Below are 22,657 nucleotides of genomic sequence, written 5' to 3' on the forward strand. Positions count from 1 at the left end.
TGGCGGTGGGGGGGCGGGGCGGGGAGCACTAAAGACTAAAAATTTCAATTATCTTGTCATGGACTACCTAAAATCAAACTTCAGCATTTCTAATACAAGGACTACTATATTTTTCTTTACTGCTACCCTATTTCTTAGAAAGGACTTCCCAATTAACACTATAAAGAGAGAGCTGCCATAACTCCTGCCATTTACATTTTCAAAATGAGAAAGTCTATTGGTTTTTTTCTTCAAGTAGCCTTTGATGCAGCCTTAAATCTTTTTTGCAGCCAACACAAACTAACTTATGGTAATTCTTCTTAAGACCTCCTTGACTCCATCTTACAATTACAGACCTGGGACTTTTCTCCATGCCCAAGGACATATTTTCTCACTTTTTTGCTTAACATCATGCCTGAAGAATTCTGGAGATCTTGAAAGCTTGCTCAATATTTCGTGATAATTAAGTTGGTCTTAATAAAGGTATGACTTTACTGTTGCTTCTGGAATCATTTAAGAACTCAACATAAGTTGTTGCCTGAAAGTACTAATAACAGAAACAACACACAAGCAGCATTACATGAAGATTAATACACAAAAACACCAGTAGTTGCTTATACCAAGATAATATCACCATTAGAATAGTTGCCACATGGTAACCAACTGATCTTGTATTGTGGCATGTTTTCTTCTTCCTTATTGCAGTTCTGCTAGTGTATCCCTGATCTTCTGACCCCTTGACCCATGTGCTCCTCATCAACTGCTGTTTGGATCTTGATGGTGCTGCAGATGTTTCATGTGGTACATGCAGGTATGCTACTATAGGCAACCCATGACCTTGAGCAATTCTAAGGTAACATATTTGTGAGAACCCAGCAAAGTGAGGCAATCCATCTTTTAAAGTCTGTTTGTGTAAAAGACTGGAATTCCTTGGCCAACATTCTGATTAAGTGCTGGTGCAGCAAGTCTTGCTTTCAAGACTAAGGCTATGTCAGTTCACATGGAGGATGATTTCCCCTTCCTTCTGTAGCTGCTTGCACCACCTGAAAATATGTCCTTGAGCCTCAGGGATGTATTTTAAGGTAGTGTAGGCAGCTACAGAAGGAAGGGGAGAGCATTCCCCCTCTGCCAGTTCAGCCTTATTCTGGAATGCCACCCTGCTGCAGCAGCACTTCCTTGGTTAGGATGTCCACCGCCCCCCCGCCCATCAACTGGCTCCATCTCTAGTAGTTTAGTAGGGAGAACAGAGAAATTCCTTAAAGCAGGGAAGAAAATAAGTCTTACATATTTGTAGATGCTATACAATTTAAATATTTGCCTAGTTATTATTGCTCATCCACTGGCTTATCGGGTGAGCTTGAAAAATATCAGAGAGGCTTCTACCCATTATGGTAACCCTTTCTCTATGTATGCAGAGAGCTTATTTATTAGAATCCTGCATCCCAGTTGTTACTTTGCAGCGTTGTTTTATATTTATTGCTTTACCCACGCCCACCCCTCAAAAACCTTTCTCAGATAGTGGAGATTTCAGCCTGTGGAAAAAGGTGAATGATGGCTTTATGGCAAGTTGCAAATACAATCTTGGATCCAGGACAATAAAGATTTGCATAATTAAACTCAAGCAAACCTTCAGATATCTGCACACCAGTGTTCAGTGCTTGGGCCAAATCTACAGGTGAAACTCGGAAAATTAGAATATCGTGCAAAAGTCCATTAATTTCAGTAATGCAAATTAAAAGGTGAAACTGATATATGAAACAGACACATTACATGCAAAGCGAGATAAGTCAAGCCTTAATTTGTTATAATTGTGATGATCATGGCGTACAGCTCATGAAAACCCCAAATCCACAATCCCAGAAAATTAGAATATTACATGGAACCAAGAAGACAAGGATTGTAGAATAGAACAATATCGGACCTCTGAAAAGTATAAGCATGCATATGTATTCAGTACTTGGTTTGGGCCCCTTTTCCAGCAATTACTGCCTCAATGCGGCGTGGCATGGATGCTATCAGCCTGTGGCACTGATGAGGTATTATGGAAGACCAGGATGCTTCATTAGCGGCCTTCAGCTCTTCTGCATTGTTTGGTCTCATGTCTCTCATCCTTCTCTTGGCAATGCCCCATAGATTATCTATGGGGTCAGGTCAGGCGAGTTTGCTGGCCAATCAAGCACAGTACACTGTATACTTTTTGGAGGTCCGATATTGTTCTATTCTACAATCCTTGTCTTCTTGGTTCCATGTAGTATTCTAATTTTCTGGGATTGTGGATTTGGGGTTTTCATGAGCTGTACGCCATGATCATCACAATTATAACAAATTAAGGCTTGACTTATCTCGCTTTGCATGTAATGCGTCTGTCTCATATATCAGTTTCACCTTTTAATTTGCATTACTGAAATTAATGGACTTTTGCACGATATTCTAATTTTCCGAGTTTCACCTGTAGTTGTCCCTATTTTCTTCCTCTTATTTTACTGCCATCACCAAAACTCTTCTAGAGAAGTGGTTCGTATTGTGGCTGTTTCATCCTCAGCCACAGTAAATTGTGGTAGGGGATGCTGAAAGTTGTAGTTCAGAAACATCTGTTGGACCCCACATTAAGAACCATTGTTCCCGACTGGCAATTAAAAAACAACAACCTTGTAAATTGGAAACTTAAGGAGGACGTTAGCTACAAATCAGTTAACTCTGCAGAGGTCATGAGTCTTCATCACATGAAATGAATTGCTACTCCTTATAGGTCAGTTTTCAATCATCCCACCCCAAAACCCCACCATTGGATTCCTTGGAGAAGAAGTAATCCTACCATGCCAACTAACAACTAAGACTATATCTGAAAGCATCAGCATAGATATCCACTGGATGTTTATGAAATCATCAGAAAAAATCAGTGTGAAGTCCTATGGTGGAAAAAACAAGGAGGATATGCAAGATGGGAGATATCAGGATCGAGCAGACCTCTTCTATAATGAGCTTAATAGAGGGAACATGTCCCTGAAGCTGAAGAACAGCCAGATCTCTGACCAAGGAAAATACATCTGCATGGTCTCTCTTGGAGACTGGTATGATGAGGCGGTTGTTGAGCTGAATTTGACAGGTGAGCTGACTTTCTGCTATCCTTAAATTAATCCAGCAGTGTGAGAGCAACATGTCAGAGGCCTACAAAGACTCAGGGGCTCAACAGTCATCTTCCCACAAAATGTTACAATGTGGGGGAGAGGAGAGTGGGGGCAGTCCTAACATGATTATTATAGCATGGAGAGAGGGATTAATTCCCCTTCCCAAATTATATCACCACCTCCAGCCTAAGCACCAGAGTACTTTTGCACTATAGTGTGTATTGATTTTTGTTGAAGGATGTGAGGAGAAATATTAAAATCCTCACACAGCAGAGTATGCTCTGGTGGTAAAGACATTTAGCACAAGATATTATTGAAGACACTAGGTTGAGTTAAAAAACCCAATAAAGACTTATTAATAAACTAGTCCATCACATACTGAGAGAGAGAGAGAGATAGAACAACATACCCAAACAGGCACTAGTCTTCAATGACTGACTAATTTAACTGTCTGGCTGCATTCAGATAACAGAAAACCAGAGTTAAATGTGACCAAGGTTTCAGTTCTTAACTCCAGATCGTGCTGCAATGTTCGCCTAACTGCAGCCTGCCAAACTCCAGTTGCAGGAGAGGGGAGACCCTCCCTTCTGCTCAGCCTCCAAGGCAGATTCCATTGAGCTCCACAGCCAGACTGAGAGTAAAGCATCACCACATCAGCGGCTGCAATTGGTCACAATCTTGAAGGGGGTATATCTAGTGCGATCACATTTTCGGAGTTCTCTGCAGACCCTTGGCAAAGAAAGGGCATTTCAACCCTTTTAAATGCCTGCAATGCCAGCTCTTCTTCTGCCATCGATGGCACTGCTACACCCCAAAGTAGTGCCACTCCTGAAATTACCATGTATGCATGCATGCATTTTTGGGTAGTTTTGTTGCTGCGGGGGGGTAGGTTTCAACTTTCTTTAAGGGAGGGGAGGGGAACATTCACACTTACTTGTATGGAATGTAGATGAGGGAGGGCAAATGATGCTGGGGGAGGGGTCTTTCCCATCATAACCAGGGAAGACGTCACAAGGGGTAACCCCAGCAAAGCAGTCCATACAGAACCAACCAAAACCGGCTTTCTGGCATATTGTCAAGTGGGCTAGCCCTCTCATGAGATGGCCAGTCTACTGGGGAAAGGCTGCGCCCATCAAAGGGAGATTCCACACCCACAGACTGTGAACTCAGTAGAGCCAGCCCACACCCACCAGTGCACCCAATGGGGGCCTTACTTGAGTGGGGCCCTCAACCCTCTATGTAAACAATAGAACAGATCCCCCTAAACATCCCCAACTTTATTCCCTGTGGACAGATTCACCTAAACCTCCCCACCCTCATTCCCTGTGGAGACTTTTGTGCACCCAAAGGACATCTAGACATTCCACGTGTCATTGGCCGGAAGTGTGTGTGGAGGAGAGAGGTATGGACCTTTAAAACCATTCAGAATCCAAGGTCCTGGTCCAGTGCCACACTGTATGCAGATCTGTGGGCACAGAGAATCACAGGAGAAGGAAGTCCACGTTCTCTAGCCATCCCTGGGCAGCAGGGTGGCTGTTCTGGGGCATTGGCAAGGGTGCACATGTACACATGGGCAAGTGGTCAGGCAGGGGGCATGGTTTCACAGCAGCTTGTTTGCAGTACCTCTAGACAAGTAAAACAGTCTCCAGGGTACCTCTTCCTGCGGCTCCCCTGCACACAACAACCTGGCTCTATTTCGCGTCCCCGTGGCCTGACACTCTCAAGGAAGGCCTGACACTCTCAAGGAAGTGTTTAGGAGATGTTTTGCCATCTGACATCAGTTCTGATTTCTCCAGGCAATTCTCTCTCCTGCCCTCTGATGGTCCTTCTTATTAGGGTTGTGCATTTTGTTTTTCCCCCTGTTTTGTTTTGGTCCGAATCTGAAACACCCCCATTTTGTTCTTTGTTCGAAATCAGCCAATCCGAAACACCCTAATTTTGTTCTTTGTTCGAAATTGCAAAATCCGAATCCAAAACGTTTTGGATTTTGAAAAATGGCCCTGGGGAAAAACTAGTGGGTGGGGGTGGTAGTGCCCAATGGGTGGAAACTACTACCCACATTTTAGGGGAATTGGGCAAAGGGCTGGTTTTTGGTGAATTTTTGAAGTATAGGATTTTACCCATAGGGAAGAATGGAGGTTTCAGCCAAAGCATAGCTTCATGTTGGGGAGAAGGGGTGGCCCAGAGCAGAGTAGGGTGGGTGGTAGTGCCCAGTGGGGGCAGGGAAGCTGCCAGAATTATTTCAAAGGAATTGGGCAGAGGGCTGATTTTTAAAGATGTAATGGAGTTTGCTCGTCTGTAAAGTTCTTCCCCATATGGAATGATGGACCTCCATAATTCCTGCCCCATAACTGCACTTGGGGGGGCACCAGGGTGGCCCAGAGCAAGTGGTGGTGTAGAGCACATAGGGTGCCAACCACCCCCATGAGTTGCTAACCCATGGGGTACTGGGTTCTGTTGTTTCTGAGATGTTTGAGTGTAGATTCAGATTCTCTGGTAGCATGTGAGAGTGGATTCATGGTTTGCCATTGAAAATCTCATGCTTCCAGAGAATCTATACTCAGAACACCTCAGAAACAACAGAACCCAGCACCCCATGGGTCAGCAGCCCATGGGGGTGGTTGGCACCCTGTGTGCAATACACACAGGAAAAAGGAAACCTCCTTTATTCCCTGGGGGGGGGACCTTAAAGCATTAACTTCAACAATTCCTAAGAAATCAGCCCTTTGCCCTATTCCTTTGGAATCTGGGTTGTGGCAGGCACCCCTTGGGGCACTGCCACTCAACCCACTGTTTTGCCCCTCAGGCCCCCTTTCTGCCCCGAATCTGCCCCAAAGACATGTCAACTTCAGAAATTCTTTAAAAATCAGCCCTTTTCCCAATTCCTTTGGAATCTGGGTGGTAGCAGGCACCCATTGGGGCACTACCACCTGAACCACTCTTCTGCCCCCAAAGCCCCCTTTCTGCCCCGAATCCACCCCAAATAACATCAACATCACACATCAACAACAGCAGAGCTTTGGAAAAAATCAGGCAGATTTCCAAAGGTCATGCACATCCTCATCCCTCCCGCCCAAAATGCAACTGATCTACACACAACAGTGTGAAACAACAACAATGAAATGCACACTGCTCCACTGGGCAATGAGGGTAAATGCACACTGCCCCACTAGCCAATGAGGGTAAAATTCAACCTTAAATTTGCTTAAAAGGAATAAGGAGGCATTTGCCAGCAGATCAGCCCATGCTTTTGCTGGCCAATCTGCGGGCTGGAAGGGCTGGAAATTCAAACAGATGTCAAAACTCAAAATGGAGACTGAAGGAGAAAGACTTTTTGCGATTGCAAAATGGAATTCCAAAACAGCTGAAACAACAAAACGTTTTGTATCCGAAACAGGGACGTTTTGTTTTGGCTACAAAATTTTCTGTTTTGAGCATTGGGTGTTTTGTTTTGGCTACAAAACAGCCGAAACGGCCTGTTTTGTGCACAAAACATTTTGTATCCGAAATGAAAAGCACATCCCTACTTCTTATGAGTTATCTGGGAGATATCCTTATGGCCTTTCACTCTCATGCCTGGCCAGTGTGTCGGGTGGCCAAATCCTTGAAGAATGATTTCAGGTTACCTCTACTGACCAACTGCAGACTGCCTTTCAAATCCTGAAAATAGACCCACTCCGCCGCCGCCGCCACCACCCCCGGGAAAAGAAAAAGATTTGCATGGACGGCATGGAGCTTAAAAACCTTTCAAAGTTTCTGGGTCCGGTCTGGCCCAATGTGGTGCCGTATGTAGATCTCCCAGCACAGAGATCAGCGGGAGAGGGAAGCCCCAGCTTCCAGCTGCCCTTGGCAGAGGAGAAGCAGGAAGGGGTGCAAATCTCCACATGGGCTGGAGGGCTGGCTGCAGGGGCATAGCTATAATTGAGTGCAAGGGTTCAAAGAACATGGGGCCCCAGCTCCTGAGGGCCCTCTAGCTCCATCCCTGCCTATTTTCTTCATTATCTCCCTCACTGTGGGGGGCCCCCAGAGAGAGGGATGAACACAGGCCCCTTCTCCCCTAGCTACGCCCCTGGCTGGCTTTTGCAGCAGCTTGGCCATGGCACCCAAAACATGGAAAGCTGTCTCAGGGGCACTCCTCTTGATGGTTGCCATACACAAAGCAAGTGTGCTCTATTTAGAGACCCAATGGCCTGACATAGGGATGTGCAAACCGGATCAACCTTGAGCTGGTTCACCATCAAACAGGTCCAGCTTGAGGGCCCTGATGGAGTCAGACAGGGCCCGGTTCAGCTCAAGGTTGAGCCAGATCCCTGCCCAGCCAGCTCAGGGTCAGCTTGGGGGTTCTAATTTTTTTAAAAAAATGTTTTTAAGCACTCACCACCCCTTGGGGCACTGCTGCAGCTATGTGGGATCTCTGGTGGTTCCCCTCCCCCAGCCAGACTACTCAAATTTCAAAATGGACCAGTTTGGTCCATTTTCAGCCTGTTCTGGGCCTCTCTGCACTGGCAGCGGCCATTTTGGAGGTCATGCAGATGGCCAGTGTTCATGTGCAGCAGCCTCCAAAATGTCCACCACCAGTGCAGAGAGGCCCAGGATGGGATGAAAATGGTCTGAGCCAGGATATTTTGAGTCCAGGGTAGGCCAGGGGGCGGGAAGGGAACTGCCAGAAAACTTCCCACCATGGCAGCGCTCGCAAAGGTGGTGAGAACCCCCAAACCAGCTTGAATTTGAGCAAAGCCGGTGGGTCTGTTTGGGGGTGGGGTAGGGCAAAATGGAACATGCCTGATTCTGTTTGAATCAAGTTTGGACTCAAACCAAATCAGGCAAATTAGTTTTGTGCACATCCCTAGCCTGACACTCTCATGTCCATGAGAAAAGGGGATGTTTTGTCATCACATAATATTGGTGATTGTGTTCAGCAGTTCTTTCTCCCTTCCCCTCTGATGGTTCTTCTCGTGATTTGTGTGATGGTGTCCCCATGGCCTGGCACTCTCCTTAGCGGGCGCTGTTCACCCTGGGTCTGTAACCAACCTCATCACAAAGGAAGACTCCTTTTAAAAGGTAGAGCATTGCTGATCCAGCTGCCCAGCCTTGCTCTTGAGTAAGCCTAGGGACCACACACTTTCCCCCAAGGGGGGGGGGCTAGTGCCCCCTTCCCCAAACTTTCTGTGGAAAAGATAGAACTTGGCTGCTCCAAAATCCTTGCTTGTAGCAGCCCTTCAGCAGCCTCTCAAACCTACATAGTGTGTCCCCCAATATTTGCTCCATGGCCAGAGAGGGGGTGCCCTGCTCATGGTGGCAATCCCTGCAATAATGGGGCCCTTTTCCTGGGCATACACACTTACATGGATGTTGTAGACACAAGGGTTGGGCACAGACCTTAAAACCATTCAAAGTTCCTGGGCTGGATCTGGCATGGTGATGTATGCAGATCTACCAGAGTGGCTAATCCCAGAAGAGGAGAGCCTTGGTTCCCAATGGGCCCTGGACATTGGGCTTGCTCTTGGAGCTGCAGACAGGGGCTCACATCCCCTCATGGGCATGTGGGCTGGCAGGGTGCAGGGTTTGACAGCAGATTTGTGGCAGTCACCAAGATCAGGACAGCGCTCACCCAAGTACCTGTTCCCGTGGCTTTCCTGTGTAGAGCATCCTCCCTCGCTCCCCTTAGTCTGCCACTCTCATAAGAGAGTCCATGTGATAATGGGCTAGGTCGCCAGTATGGTGATGGCCATCCAATGCATTTGCACTTAGTCTTCACAGATGGTTCTTCTCATGAGCAAGACAAGGGAGCAAATATCCCCACCCAGGAAAGTGGCAAGGCCCCTATTCCCATCCTATATGAAAAAAATAGAACTTTGCTGCTAGAGGTTACCTGCTTGGGTCTGCCTTTTATACCTGACCCTGGGGAGCTCACCACCACCAACCACCACCAACAACCACCTTTTGCTCCCCTAACGGAACTATGATCGGGTGCCCTGCCTATGTTGCCACTTGCAGTGTTTGTGATTGTGAACATACGCCACTGTTGCTCCCTTCCCAGGGAACAAAGCACTTCGTGCCCATCCTGTGCCCTTGTCCTACCACTTGCCGGGGTGGATGGGTGAGAAAAGGGCAGAGTGGGAATAGTGGATGACACCAAGAACTGTGCAGCTTGATAGGCTGACAAGTCTGGGATGGGGCATGGTGGCGTCCTTGTTGACAGGCAGCTCCTTAGCTGCATAGCTTATGGGGGGGGGCAGGGCTAGTTTTCCAAGAGGTTACCAGCGAGGAGTGCCAAAAGCACACATTCTCGGGCGTTTCTGTGCCACAGGCCTCCATGGTTTTAGTTTGAAAATCGGAGCAAAACTGCAGTTGTGCCTGCATGTGGAGTCGAACATAATGCTTCAGCAGCAAAACCTCAGGTCTCAGCAGTGAACCTTAGAGATAACAAAAGGGTCAATTGGGAATTTGGTGAGGCAAACCAGAGGTCGCTTTTAGACCATAACTGCAGTTTTGCACATTTGGACATAACAGAGTTTCAACATCAGCCACGTTTAACTCCAGTTTGTCATTACATCTGAATGCTACAACTCTTGACTGCCTTGGAAGACTTCTCACGTCTCTGGTAGTCAAAAGAGGTTAATGTGGTGCTAAGAGTCAATGCTATATAATTCTAATGGTTTTAAGACTCTCTGAATAGTAGGCTTCTCAGCCAGGGAATGAAGCCCTCATTTCCTCTCTTCTCGCCACTAAGTTCCTTTCGCTCAGCCCACCTGCTTGTCAACTGTCTGAGCTCATGAGCATTCTGTCTCATTTACTAATATAGGAGCAGTGGGGGCTTGGCCCCATTAGGGTTTCTTCTTCTTCAGATGTTTGTGAAACCGATGTATCTGCAGGTCACCATGAGTCTGCTGCGACTTCCCACTTGTCCACAGGTATCTGGGTTCTCGATCCATAAGGATTGTGATTATGTTGTTGGAAATAGATATAAGATTTACTACGCAGTAGAAAGATATGTCTAGTATACCTTAGCATAGATGGTGCTCAGAGAAACCATGTTGCTGTATTTTTTTAAATGCAATATAGAAGCCAGCTTTTAAACTCCACCTCAGTGCATAAGGTGTCCTGTAAGAATCAACAGATGATGTTTTGTTTCCAGTGATCAGGGGCATAACTACCATTAGGCAAGGGGAGGCGGCTGCCTGGGGGCCCCCACGCCTCTAGGGGCCCCCCAGAGGCAAGTCACATATGAAGTGAGTGTGTGTGTATCAGTGAGGGGCCCATTTTAAAATTATGTCTCTGGGCCCACTCCAGCCTCTTTACGCCCCTGCCAGTGATGTAGTTTAAGCTGGGATACCCCAGACGAGTTCTGTTTTACCTGGGACAATGAATACCAAATTGTTGTTCTTGTGCAGCTAATGGAGCAGAGCCTGCTATTGCCTTGGAACTGTATAAGGGCCAGGGAATTGGTCTCACCTGCAGTTCTAGTGGTTGGTATCCCAAGCCGCAAGTTCTCTGGCTGGACAGCAAAGGGAAACCCCAAACTGAGAAAGCAGAGGCTACAAACATACAGCAGGAACCGGGAGGGACCTTCAGTGTTTCCAGTTCCTTTACGACAGAGCAAGGAGCTGACAATGAAGTCTCTTGTAAAATCATCAACAGTATATTGCAGACCGAGAGTGAATCCAGAATCTTGATCTCTGGTGAGTAGAAATGGGACAAAGTGTTGCATCCAACTAGCAATAAAGTTTTTAAAGCTTTGCTTGTTTTCATAGCTTGGCTGTAATAATTATACTTTCCAGGATGCTAGATCAATCCAACCCTCAGTATATGTGCCTTTAGTATACATGGGAAATCTGTTCAACAGGTAAAGACAGAGAATGATTGCCGAGAAGTGTTTCTGACGCCTCATTATGCTTTGAGAATAAGTGCTCTAAAGCAGGGATTCCCAACCTTATTTCCCCAAATGTTGTTGGACTACAACTTGCATCATCCCCAGCCGCAGTGGATTGTGACTGGGGATGATGGGTGATGTAGTCCAACATCTGGGGAACTAAGGTTGGGGACCGCTGCTATGGAGAGATGCTTTCAGGGTCTGTCCATTTTGGTACTTTGGAAGAGACTTCTTGGCTGAAGGGTTTACCCAGATTTTAGCTCTGCCCAGAAGCACCTCATCAAGGCAGTCATTAGTAGGAGGCATGGCTAGAGTACTCTGGACATGTCTCTTCTGACCCCTGCACCATATCCATTGCTCATCTAAAAAGTAGGAGGACATAGTTGGAGCAGTGCAATTCTTCTCACTTCTGCTCATTCCTGCTGGAGTCCCCCCAGGTCACTGGCTGAGATACTGTGCAGTATGCAGCCTGCAATGTAACATGATGTGCATACAGTTGCACAAGAGCAGTGCTGTCCAAATGCAGGAAATTGTGCATATGCAGTCATGTAATGGCAGGCCATTATTTCCAGTGATATACCCTCATACTGTGTCAGCACCATTCCCAGCATTTGGACAACAGCACTCCTGTGCAACTGCACACATGAACCATTATACCACATGTGGGATACTGCAGGAGTTTGACAGCCAGTGCATTCAGGAAGTGGTGTGTGTGCAGTGATTGGTGTGAGGGGAAGGCAGAGGCGTATCTAGGGAAAATAGCGCCTAGGGCAAACACTGAAATTGCGCCCCCTGTCCAAGCATCTGACACCCATCTTTCAGATAACTTTACCATAATATCAGTCTAAAAATACAAGTCAAGCTCGTTAATCTTTTAATATTTCAAAAACTATTTAGCAGTGGACTTAGCCAGACCAAAAAATGCTGGAAAACTACAAATTTCAGTATGCTGGGGCTCATGAAATACCCAAATACTATGTGGAGGTGTACTTGGAAAACTAAACAGAGGTGCCTGTCTAATTCTCTACTATGCATTGTAACATCATCATTACATAAGTTTTTAAAATCAATGGAGAATTTGAATTTTCCCAGATACTCTGTAAATAATTAAAGGATATGCAGAGTAAACTGTGTCACTGTTTGGAATATATTCTAGTCTTTCAGAAAGACAGTTAAAATGAGAGAAAGAGAGCAAGAAACTCCCAGTGGGCCTTAATATTAAGGATTTCACACTGATTCAAAGACAAGCTCACCATTAATAGCCATATTATTAAGACATCACATTTAACTTACTTATCACAAGAAGCAAAGTAAGAGCAAATGAATACAATCCTAGCTCATAAGTGTCAGCTCAGTATTCACAAGCCCTGATTCTCTGTACATAGTGCCAATCTGAATATGTGTACAGTGTATTTGTATTTATTTATTTACGGTCTTTGACCAAATAGTACAATACATTTACATGAAAAACTAAAACACACTTTCAGCAAATATAAAACATTAAAATATAAAACCAATTAATCATTTATAATGGAGTACTTATATATATATTATAGTTTCTCCAAAGCCTCAAAAACTCTATTTCTTTAAGGGCCGTAATCTTAAGGCCACATAACAAAACTTAGCTACTGCGGCCGAGATTGCTGTATCCTTGTCATTTAATAGAAACATTACCATCTGGTCATCATCTTTTCCATTCAGATCTTTTAGTAATGGGCCAATTAGTTGGTGCCTTATGTCCTGATATATAGGGCATTTCAATAAAATATGGGCCAATGTTTCAACCGCTTGGTCGCAAGGACATTTCCTTTCTTCAAAAGGTAGTTTTTCATATTTCCCATAGAGTAAAGCCGATAGGAAAACATTAAACCTGGCCCTAGAGAAGGCCCATCTAAATTTTCTTAAGGTGATTGTGAATAAATATATTGCAGGAGTAAGGTCCGCCTTGGCATAAATTGATTTATAGAAAAACGGTAAATTGGCCTTCTCAGTTTGTATATCTATATCTATCAGTCTCTGTCTCACCAGTCTACGCTGTATTTTCGCCGGCCTCCAGCAGTAGGACGGGAGATAGTCCGCTTTGACTAAGTTTATCTGTTATGTCCCTACTCCAGGATGATTGTACCTCAGCCGATAAGAATTTAGGGATTAGTCCCATTGGATAAAGGTGGAGTTTAATCCAATAAAATATTCTTACTAGCCATGCCCTGGATTCCAATTTGAGTAGACCCGCCTCCCGGTGAACTGCCACGTTGGGCACACAATTGGGTACGCCAAATAGCATTCTCAGAAAACCTTTTTGGATTTTCTCGAGTTTGTCAAAATTGGAATATGACCCCAATTGTGTCCCATAAAGAAGTTGGGGGACTACTTTAGCCATGTAAAGTTTGATAGCAGCTGGGATGTAATAACCCCCTTAAGACCGATAAAATCTTAGTATAGCTGTGATACTTCGTTTGGCCTTATCTACAGCAGATCTCATATGGGCAGTTTTATGGCCATTAAACTGGAAAACTACCCCTAGGTATTTAAATTGCTTTACCTGGTCTATCCTACGGCCATCAATTGACCAGTTGAAGCTATGATTTCTTGTGCTGAAATGAAGAATCTTTGTTTTGTTGTAATTTATTGCTATCTTTACTTCTTTACAGTAATCGGCCAACACTCCCAAAGCTTTCTTTAAACCTATTCTGGTTTGGGACAGGATCACCGCATCATCGGCGTACATAAGAATTGATAGATATTTATCAGCCAGTTTGGGAGCATGTATATCCGTAACTTGTAGTCACTGGATTAAGTCATTCACATAAAAATTAAATAAAAAAGGAGCTAATATGCAGCCCTGTCTAACTCCCTTTTTTGTGGATATTTCCTTTGAGAGATGACCCATATTGTCAAGGCGTACATAGAGAGTTGAATTTTCATGAAGTCTGTGGATTAATAACAATACCCTCCTATCAATTGATGTTTGGAGTAATTTTGCCCAGAGGATGTTTCTTGAAACAGAGTCAAAAGCCATCTGAAAATCAATGAAAGCAGCATAAAGTGGAGTTTTCCTTTTATGCACATATTTTTCGATTAAATGTTGCAGCACAATGCAGTGGTCCATCACCGACCTACCTGGTCTAAATCCTGCTTGTTCCTGTTCTAAGATGCCCTCTTGGTCCATCCATTCACAAAGTTTGACACACAGATGTTTTGCGTAAAGTTTGCTAATTACGCTAAGCAGACTTATAGGTCTATAGTTCATAGGGTCGTCCCATGCTCCTTTTTTATGTATCGGGACGACAACCGCAAGCCCCCAATCTTTAGGGATATGGGCCGTGTGGTCTATGTATGTGAACAAGGCTGCCAAAATTGGGGCCCACCAATCTATATTAGATAACAAAAAATCTGGGGAAATGAAATCATTACCCGGTGATTTCCCTCTCTTTAATTGTGTGATTAAACATTTAACTTCATGAGTTGTGACCGAGGGCCAATGTGACAAGGAAGACAAAGAGATGTCCAATGGCAGGGAAGGTATTGGTTCACTATACAGTGCCGCAAAATGGTTCTCCCACTAATCAGCCGAGATGGGAATGTGTCTGTAAGGGTAAGCATGTGGCATGGTTAACCGCCAAAAGCCAGCCGAGTCGTTTTTAACAGCATTTATAACTGCTGCCCAGCACTCTTTCATGGCTGCTTCGTGTTTAGATCTTAAGAGAGATTTATATTCTCTTTTACACTGTGCCATTTATTGCTTTAAATGTGATGAAAAGTTATATTTAAGGCATTTTGAAAGTTGGACTAAGGCTCTTTTAGCAAGAATGCACTCCTGGTCAAACCATTTCTTGTTATTTTTTGCCTGCCTGTCCACACTCCTCACACTCTGTTTCGCCAATAAGGGCTTGAGATGGAAAGTTAGAGATTCATAATTAGAGATCATCCCTGAGTAGTCTACTAGTGTGTAGCCTACAGATTTGCCTGGGGGACATTCCACAATTTCCAGATGTCCCATTAAAAAAATCACGTATCCTCATCCCTGAGTCTGAGTTACACCAGTCATTAACTACCTGGGCAGAGTGTTGTGTCCATTTAATCCTCTGCCACCCTGAGTCTGTGTTGGTTTTATGGTATTCGTTTGAATTGTATATAAAACCCGTAGCCCCTTTGGGGGGCTTCCTAAAGGCTGGGGGATGCAGAGGTTCCCTCTCACCCCGCTGGCCTCAAGGGCCTCGCAGGGACCATTTGAGCATGTGCAGTGGCCATTTTAAAAAATAATCTTTTTTTAAAATTGCCACTGAAAACAAAATGGCCACCGCGCATGCTCAAATGGCCTCTGCAAAGCCTGGCATGACCTAGGGCCTCACAGAGGCCATTTGAGCATGCACGGTGGCCATTTTGTTTCCAGCAGCTTTTTAAAAAAATTTTTTTTAATTTTACAAAATGGCACCCCCTTCAAGTGGCGCCTGGGGCACGTGCCCTGCCTGCCTTACCCCTAGATACGCCCCTGAGGCAGCTCCTGCAAATGTGAGGTAGCTCTGGTTAAATTTGTGCTTCAGTTTGAAGATTTTTTTCTGCAGAAATAAGAAAATGTAACTGAGTTTTCATGTCTCATTTCAGATGATTTTTATCCTTCTACTTCCCCTTGGCTTCCTCCCTTCATAATAATTTTATTGCATAGCCTGTCTCTTACTGCTTTTTTGGTGTATGCACTAATACGTAAGTATGCTAAATATGTTATTTTTGTAAACTTAGAAAACTGTCAACATGAAATGATAGAGAAACTTAAACAACATGATCGTCTTGAACTTAAATACTTAAAAAAACACACCCAGATAATCAGAGAATTACCCTAATATGTAGCTGAGAAGTCATGGAAATCAAATTGAATAAGCTTCTCATATTAAGTGGCTTAATGTGGACCACATAGCATAGTAGAAGAAGGTCCTGTTCCATACCAGACCTGACGAATCCAAAGATTTCATACTGTCTGCCAACTGCAGGAGCTGATGTTCCATTTACCCATTATCTTTGGTGCCTGAAGAAGCCACAAGCCATAAAGTTCTTGGTTCCAACTCAAGAGTCCTTGACAAGAATAATCATTGAATTTTAGTCGTAGCTAAATTCTGATAATTATTGTAAACTATTGAGGCTAGTCTTATTTTTCATAATTCGCTGTACTTTGTTTCAGAGAGCTATCAAACAGTGTCTCAATCTGGTGAGTAATTGAAAATGATATTTTATACATGAAATTAGGTTCAAGGGAAAGGATATAACATCACAGGTTGATTTATAACATCAGGATGTTACAAAAAGGATGTCACATCACAGGAGAGGTATAAAGGGTCAAAAACCAATTCCCTGATAGATCAGCCATGGCTGACTTACTGCACAACATTATGTGTGCATCATAGCATGTTGTGCAGTTGTGCGCGAGCACTCTTGCTCAAGTGCACAAATGCAGTAGCGCAACGATATGGTCATTGGGAATAATGCTGACTATGGGTAAAGACAGTTTCAATCTTAGGGTACCCAGAAGGGAGAAATGGAATCAGGGCAGTTTTTATTTGGGAAACAGGGGCTAGGTTTATTAAAGAACAGAATTTTACAAGTCAATAGTGGTACTTGGGTCAGAGAACTAATTACAGAGATCCCAACTACAGGATGCTGGTCCTTATAGTACCAAATGCCAATGGATACAAACTTGAGAGGATCCTAGTATAAAGAAGCAGAGGACAGAGATGAAGGATAAGAGAGTAAAAGGGATAGAATCACAATCATATGGCTCTCCTGGGCAGGTCTGTGAAGCTGGTGTGTGAGGAGAGTGAGGTTGCTGATGCCCTTCTTTAGGATGGAGGCAAAGGCCTTTTGCTGCAGGGTGGAGGCCAAGACAGCAAGGCTTCTGGCACAAGGAAAAAGCAGAAGACCTTAAGCTTCCAGAATCTGCTAACCTGGGGTACGCTGAGACATCCCAGGGAATGGGGGAAAGAGTTGTGAATTGCACCATGCAGGAGAAAGGTGTTTCTCTCTTGAACATACACTGAAAATTAGGGATGTGCAAAATATTTCGGGCACAGATCAATCTGTGCCCGAAATGAGCAATTTCGGGTGATTCGGGGCCGAACAGAATCACCCCCGATGTCCCCCGATATTTTTCGGGGCCAAGCCAAATCACCCGAATTTCAGGGCTGAAAAATTCGGGTGATTCGGCTCATGGCCGATTTGGGGTGTTTTTTTTTTGAAGTTTTAGTGACTTTGGGGCAGTTTGGGGGCATAGAATGGGATCTGGGCAACAGGAGTGGGGTGGGGTGGTAGTGCCTAATGGGTGCAGGCCACCACCCCAATTTCAGGGGGATTGGGCAAAGGGGTGATTTGGGGGGAATTTCTGAAGTTTTTGTGTCTTTGGGGCATTTTGGGGCAGAAAGTGGGACCTGGGGCAGAAGAGTGGGGTGGGGTGGTAATGCCTAATGGGTGGAGGCTACCACCCCAGTTTAAGGGGGATTGGACAAAGGGGTGATTTTGGGGAAAATTTTGAAGTTTTTGTGTCTTTGGGGCAGTTTGGGGGCAGAAAGTGTATCTGCCCCAAAAGGGTGGGGTGGAGTTGAAGTGCCTATTGGGTGGCAGCTAACACCCCAATTTAATGGGGATTGGGCAGAGGGCTGATTTTTTGGGAATTTTTGAAGTTTTGGTGTCTTTGGGGCAGATTGGGGGCAGAAAGTGGATCTGCCCCAAAAGAGTGGGGTGGGCTGGTAGATAGTGCCTAATGGGTGGAGGCTACCACCCATCCCCAATTTCAGAGTGATTGGCCAGAGGACTGGATTTTGTTGATTTTCTGAGGTTTTTCTTCATAAAGTGCAGTGTGGTAGATTGATTCATTCATCATATTCATAGTAAGTGAGAGTGTGAAAAAGTGAAAGTGGGGTCATGAGAGTTCTTTAATTGAAAAAAATCTCATTTGCTATCATTGAATGAGAATTCACACCTCAGAAAATAAGGGAATAACATCCCTTCAGAAAAATTTCTGAGGTGTGAATTCTCATTCAATGATAGCAAATGAGATTTTTTTCAATTAAAGAACTCTCATGATCCCACTTTCACTTTTTCACACTCTCACTTACTATGAATATTGAATGAATCAATCTACCACACTGCACTTTATGAAGAAAAACCTCAGAAAATCAACAAAATCCAGCCCTCTGGCCAATCTCTCTGAAATTGGGGACGGGTGGTAGCCTCCACCCATTAGGCACTATCTGCCAGCCCATCCCACTCTTTTGGGGCAGATCCACTTTCTGCCCCCAATCTGCCCCAAAGACACCAAAATTTTAAAAATTCCCAAAAAATCACCCCTTTGTCCAATCCCCCTTAAATTGGGGTGGTAGCCTCCACCCATTAGGCACTACCACCCCACCCCACTCTTCTGCCCCAGGCCCCACTTTCTGCCTAAGTAATGAAAACTTCAGAAATTCCCCAAAAATCACCCCTTTGCCCAATCCCCCTGAAATTGGGGTGGTAGTCTGCACCCATTAGGCACTATACCACACCCCACTCTTTTTGCCCAGATCCCATGCTATGCCACCAAACTGCCCCAAAGTCACTAAAACTTCATAATATTCCCCAAAAATCAGCCCTTTGCCCAATCCCCCTGAAATTGGGGTGGTAGCTTCCACCCATCGAGCACTACCACCCCACCACAAAATTTTGTCCCTGGGCCCTTTCCCCCCGAATCGATTCAGATTCGGGTTAAATCCAAATCCGAACCGAATCAAGGGTGATTCGGGTGGCCCATATTCAGGCACAAAACAGAACAGGGGTGATTCGGTTCGGGTCCCGAACCGAATCACCGAAAATCCAAATTGCACAACCCTACTTAAAATGGCAATTGTAAAGAAGGCATCCTTCCTTTCAAGCAGATACCACTACTCCAGACTAGGGATGTGCAGAAAACAGATTTCACATTTTGTTTTGACCTCACATCAACCGTAGATGGCTGAAGTGTTTTGAGTTTGTTCCACCGAAACAGCCAGCTTTGATGGAACAAACTCAAAATGTTTTGAGTGTTCTGGCCGTAGGGAAGAACGGGGAACATGAAAAACCCTATTGTTCTTCATGGGTAGCTCCTAAGGACACCAAAGTGGATTGTATGGTAGGGCATGATGGGTGCTAACTACCACCCAACCCACAAAAGAAATGCTCAAGTGGATGATTTTAAACACATTGCTAACCTTTTCCCCAAACCCCCATAGGATCCTGAGGGATGTAACAGCAAATTAAATGCCCCCAAATAAAGAAGCAGTCTTTATTTTTTTGGTGGCCGGGTTTGGGAGGTTGGTGGGGAGTGAGGAACAATGGGGTAGGTCAAAGGGAAGGGAAGGGAAAGGGGATTACTGTGGCATCTCCTAGGTTTACCCACCCCTCCTGTCCTACAGTCCTACCTAATCCTAATCCAGTCCTAGTACCTAATTTCTGCAAACAGGTCCCTATTTAAAGAACTCTAACCTGACTGAAGTGGGGAGTGGTCTGCTTACCTTCCGGCATCTTCTGCTGGAGTTTGGCCCGGTGCTGCTCTCAAGAGCACTTGGGCCGAGCAGACACTGTGATGGAGTGAGGGATACAGCAGGTGGCTGTCAAGTAGGGATGTGCAAACTGGTTCAAATTCGAACCCATTTGACATTGAACATGGCCAGTTCAATGGTTCCATATTGAACCACCCCCCAACTGGCCCTTGTTCAGCCCAATCTCAGACCAAACAACCCTGGGTTCATGGGGTTCTTTTTAAAAAAATGACCTGGCCATGCAGAGGCCCATTGGGCATGTGCCATGGAGGTGAGGCCTAGAACAGTCCAAAACCACCTGAACTGGGCTATTTGTAACTAAATGGAGGCTGGCAGGGGGAGGGGGACCCCCCCCCCGCCAGCCACAGAGAAGCCGCCAGAACAGGAGTTGGTGAGTTTTATTACCAAAAAAGGTTTTGTTTGTTTTTTAAATACGCCTCCCTTCCCCATACTGAAACAGGGTGTTTGGGGGTGCACAAAACCAAATATGTCTGGTTTGAGTAAGGTCTGAACTCGAAACGAACCAGGCAACCGGTTTTGTGCACACACCCCAGTGCCAGGTGGGAACCCAGACACCCCAAAAATAAAAAAAAGTCAAAGCTGGGGGAGGGAGAGGAGGGAAACAGAGAGATCTTGTCAGGCTGGGCATCAGAGAGAACACCAGGCTATGCAATAAAATAAAATAAAATAACTGATGTGATTCAATCCAGGCACACAGCAGCAGCAAAGGTCATTCTGTTCCAAGCTTGAATCAGGCCCATTATTTGAAGGGCATTCTGTTTCAAGCTCAAAACACTTGAAACAGCTTGTTTCAAGTCAGAACATTTTGACTGTGAAACATTCTGCACATCCCTACTCCAGACTAGTCTAGTTCAGTATGTAACTCTAGCTTACCTTAGAAATGTATGCTATTGGTAATAGAGTGGTATAAACTAGATATGTCAGGAAAAATCATTGGGCTCATGACTGGCTATGAATTTTCTGGGTTTATAACACTAACATTGAAGAAAAGAAGATTAAAATCTAAGGTGGAGAGTATTTACTGTATCATGTATCTTGATGTTGCAGAGCTGTGTGTTGCTTTGCCACCATCTCACAACTACCAGCTTCTCTACCAAGAGCCAGGGAAATACACAATGTTGTGAACCATCAGAGATGAATAAACTGCCCTAGATATTTTTGAGGGGGGTGAGGCATTAAATGTGCAGTAGCTGTTTTCGAAGGTAGCACATTTGATAGAACATGTTTTATCAACCTAATATTTTCAGTAAAGCAATGAATAAAATTGGAATTCATTTTTTCTTTGCAGTAGAGAAGAAGAATGCAATAAAAGCGGGTAAATGTGTTTTTATATTATGTTATAATAATGTTGAAGCTGTGCACAGATCTGTATTATTCCTCCTGAGCTGACCATTTCACCAGTGCAGGCAGGAGAGGTAATGTCAGAGAGCTGAGAAGATTGGGAAGTAACCTCCTGTGTTTGGGTTGGGTGACCTAGAACCTTTTACCAGTGTGAGACAGCCCCATACAGTAAGGCCTAGTTCTCACTAAGGTTGACAGCCTGTGTCTGAGCTGTACCATTTCAGGCAGCAGGTGGGGGCTCCTATATACAAAAATTTCCCATCATGTAGAAAGGTGGTTTGTGAGCATCCCTTCCCACGGAAGCCAAACATGGTACTGTTCAGACATAGATTTACCACGTCAGAGGGAGGCATAGGCTTAAGAAACAAACTCTCAATAGTCAGTGTATGAGAATCATGACATCAACAACCAAAAAAACATTTTGCAAATTCTAAGTCATATGTGCATCTTTGGACAGTTGTGAAACCAGAAACCAATACTTCAGTCTTCTCCCTCTTAACTCTCAAGCATAAATGAGGAAGAAATGTCTAAGAAACAGCATCCTGAATGGAGTGCTATAGATAGGAACTATGCAGTTCTCACTAACATGGGCACAGCAATTAAAAAAAACTGTACAGGACTGAAAGGAAGCAGGGAAGGAGCCATAGGCCTGAGTGATGGGACAAATGAGGCAGGGGACAGAGGCGATAGATCAAAGGAGTGGAAAGATGGTGCAAACACTTAGGAAAAGAACAGAAAGCTGACTAGAAGTATGCAGAAATTGATTTTTGTGATTCGATATGACCTCAAATTGAATCACAAAACCTCTAATCAAGTAATTGAACCAGCTGGCCATTGCCAGCCAGTTCGACCAAGCAAACAATAAATTCCCAAAAAATTCATGATACACCCACAGGCAACAATGGGAACTCGAATCACCACATTCTTCCCCATTGGTAGGTCCTAAGGACTCCAAAGTGGGTTGGGTGGTAGGGCATGGTGGGTGCTACCTAACACCCAACAGACAAAAGAAATGGGCATGTGGGTGATTAATATATTTTTTAAACTTTCCCCCCAAAACCATAGGATCCCATGGGGGTTAAGGTTAAAAAATATTTTAAACCGCCTATTTGCACATTTCTTTTGTGGGTTGGGTGGTAGGTAGCATCCACCATGCCGTATCACCCAACACACTTTGGTGTCTCTAGGACTTACCCATGGGGAGCAATGGGGCAATTCAAGTCCAGCAGCAGGCAATAGCACAGCATTATACTCAGCGCTGAGAAAAGAAAAGAAACCACAAAATTGAAACATCATTGATTTCTTCCTCCTTCCCCCTTGAATATATTTTGGCTCTCTCTTCCTCCTAGTCCCCTTGAATATATTTTGAAATTGCCTCCCTTTTTGGTCCGCCTTTGTCAATTAGAGATCCAGCAAAACCAGATAGTTGTAGCAGCAATAGGTAGCACAGCATATACTCAGTGCTGAGAAAAGAAAACCACAGAATCAAACCTTCCTTCTTTCTGTCCTGATGTATCCTCTTCTTCATAAGGGCTCACTCTCTGCCTCCCAGTCCCTTTGAATACATTTTGAAATTCCCTCCACTGGTGTTCCCCCTTCTCTCCTCTCTCTCCCTCCAGCCCATGCCAACACTTGATTTAAATGACAACAAGCCAACCAAGAAGCAAAGAGATCTCAAGTGAATCAGAAGCCAGTGCCAGAAAACTAATCAACTAATCAAACAAACCGTCCAGCAAGATGGCTGCAAAATGATTTGATTTGACATTAAATCAGAC

At 44.6% G+C, this 22,657-nt stretch overlaps 1 protein-coding gene across 1 annotated transcript in view; it reads left to right on the forward strand.

Moving 5' to 3' along the window:
- Positions 1 to 684: 684 nt before the first annotated feature.
- LOC128330178 (butyrophilin subfamily 3 member A2-like) overlaps positions 685 to 22,657 on the forward strand; it is a 41,338-nt gene continuing 19,365 nt past the window's right edge. Inside the window, exons 1-6 of the mRNA XM_053262605.1 lie at positions 685 to 790; positions 2,729 to 3,085; positions 10,502 to 10,789; positions 15,586 to 15,684; positions 16,157 to 16,183; positions 20,830 to 20,856. Of these exons, the coding sequence (XP_053118580.1) occupies positions 724 to 790; positions 2,729 to 3,085; positions 10,502 to 10,789; positions 15,586 to 15,684; positions 16,157 to 16,183; positions 20,830 to 20,856 (865 nt within the window). The 5' untranslated portion in view covers positions 685 to 723. The remainder of the gene's footprint in view (positions 791 to 2,728; positions 3,086 to 10,501; positions 10,790 to 15,585; positions 15,685 to 16,156; positions 16,184 to 20,829; positions 20,857 to 22,657) is intronic.

Source organism: Hemicordylus capensis, chromosome 6 (assembly GCF_027244095.1).
Source record: "Hemicordylus capensis ecotype Gifberg chromosome 6, rHemCap1.1.pri, whole genome shotgun sequence".
Lineage (NCBI taxonomy): Eukaryota > Metazoa > Chordata > Lepidosauria > Squamata > Cordylidae > Hemicordylus > Hemicordylus capensis.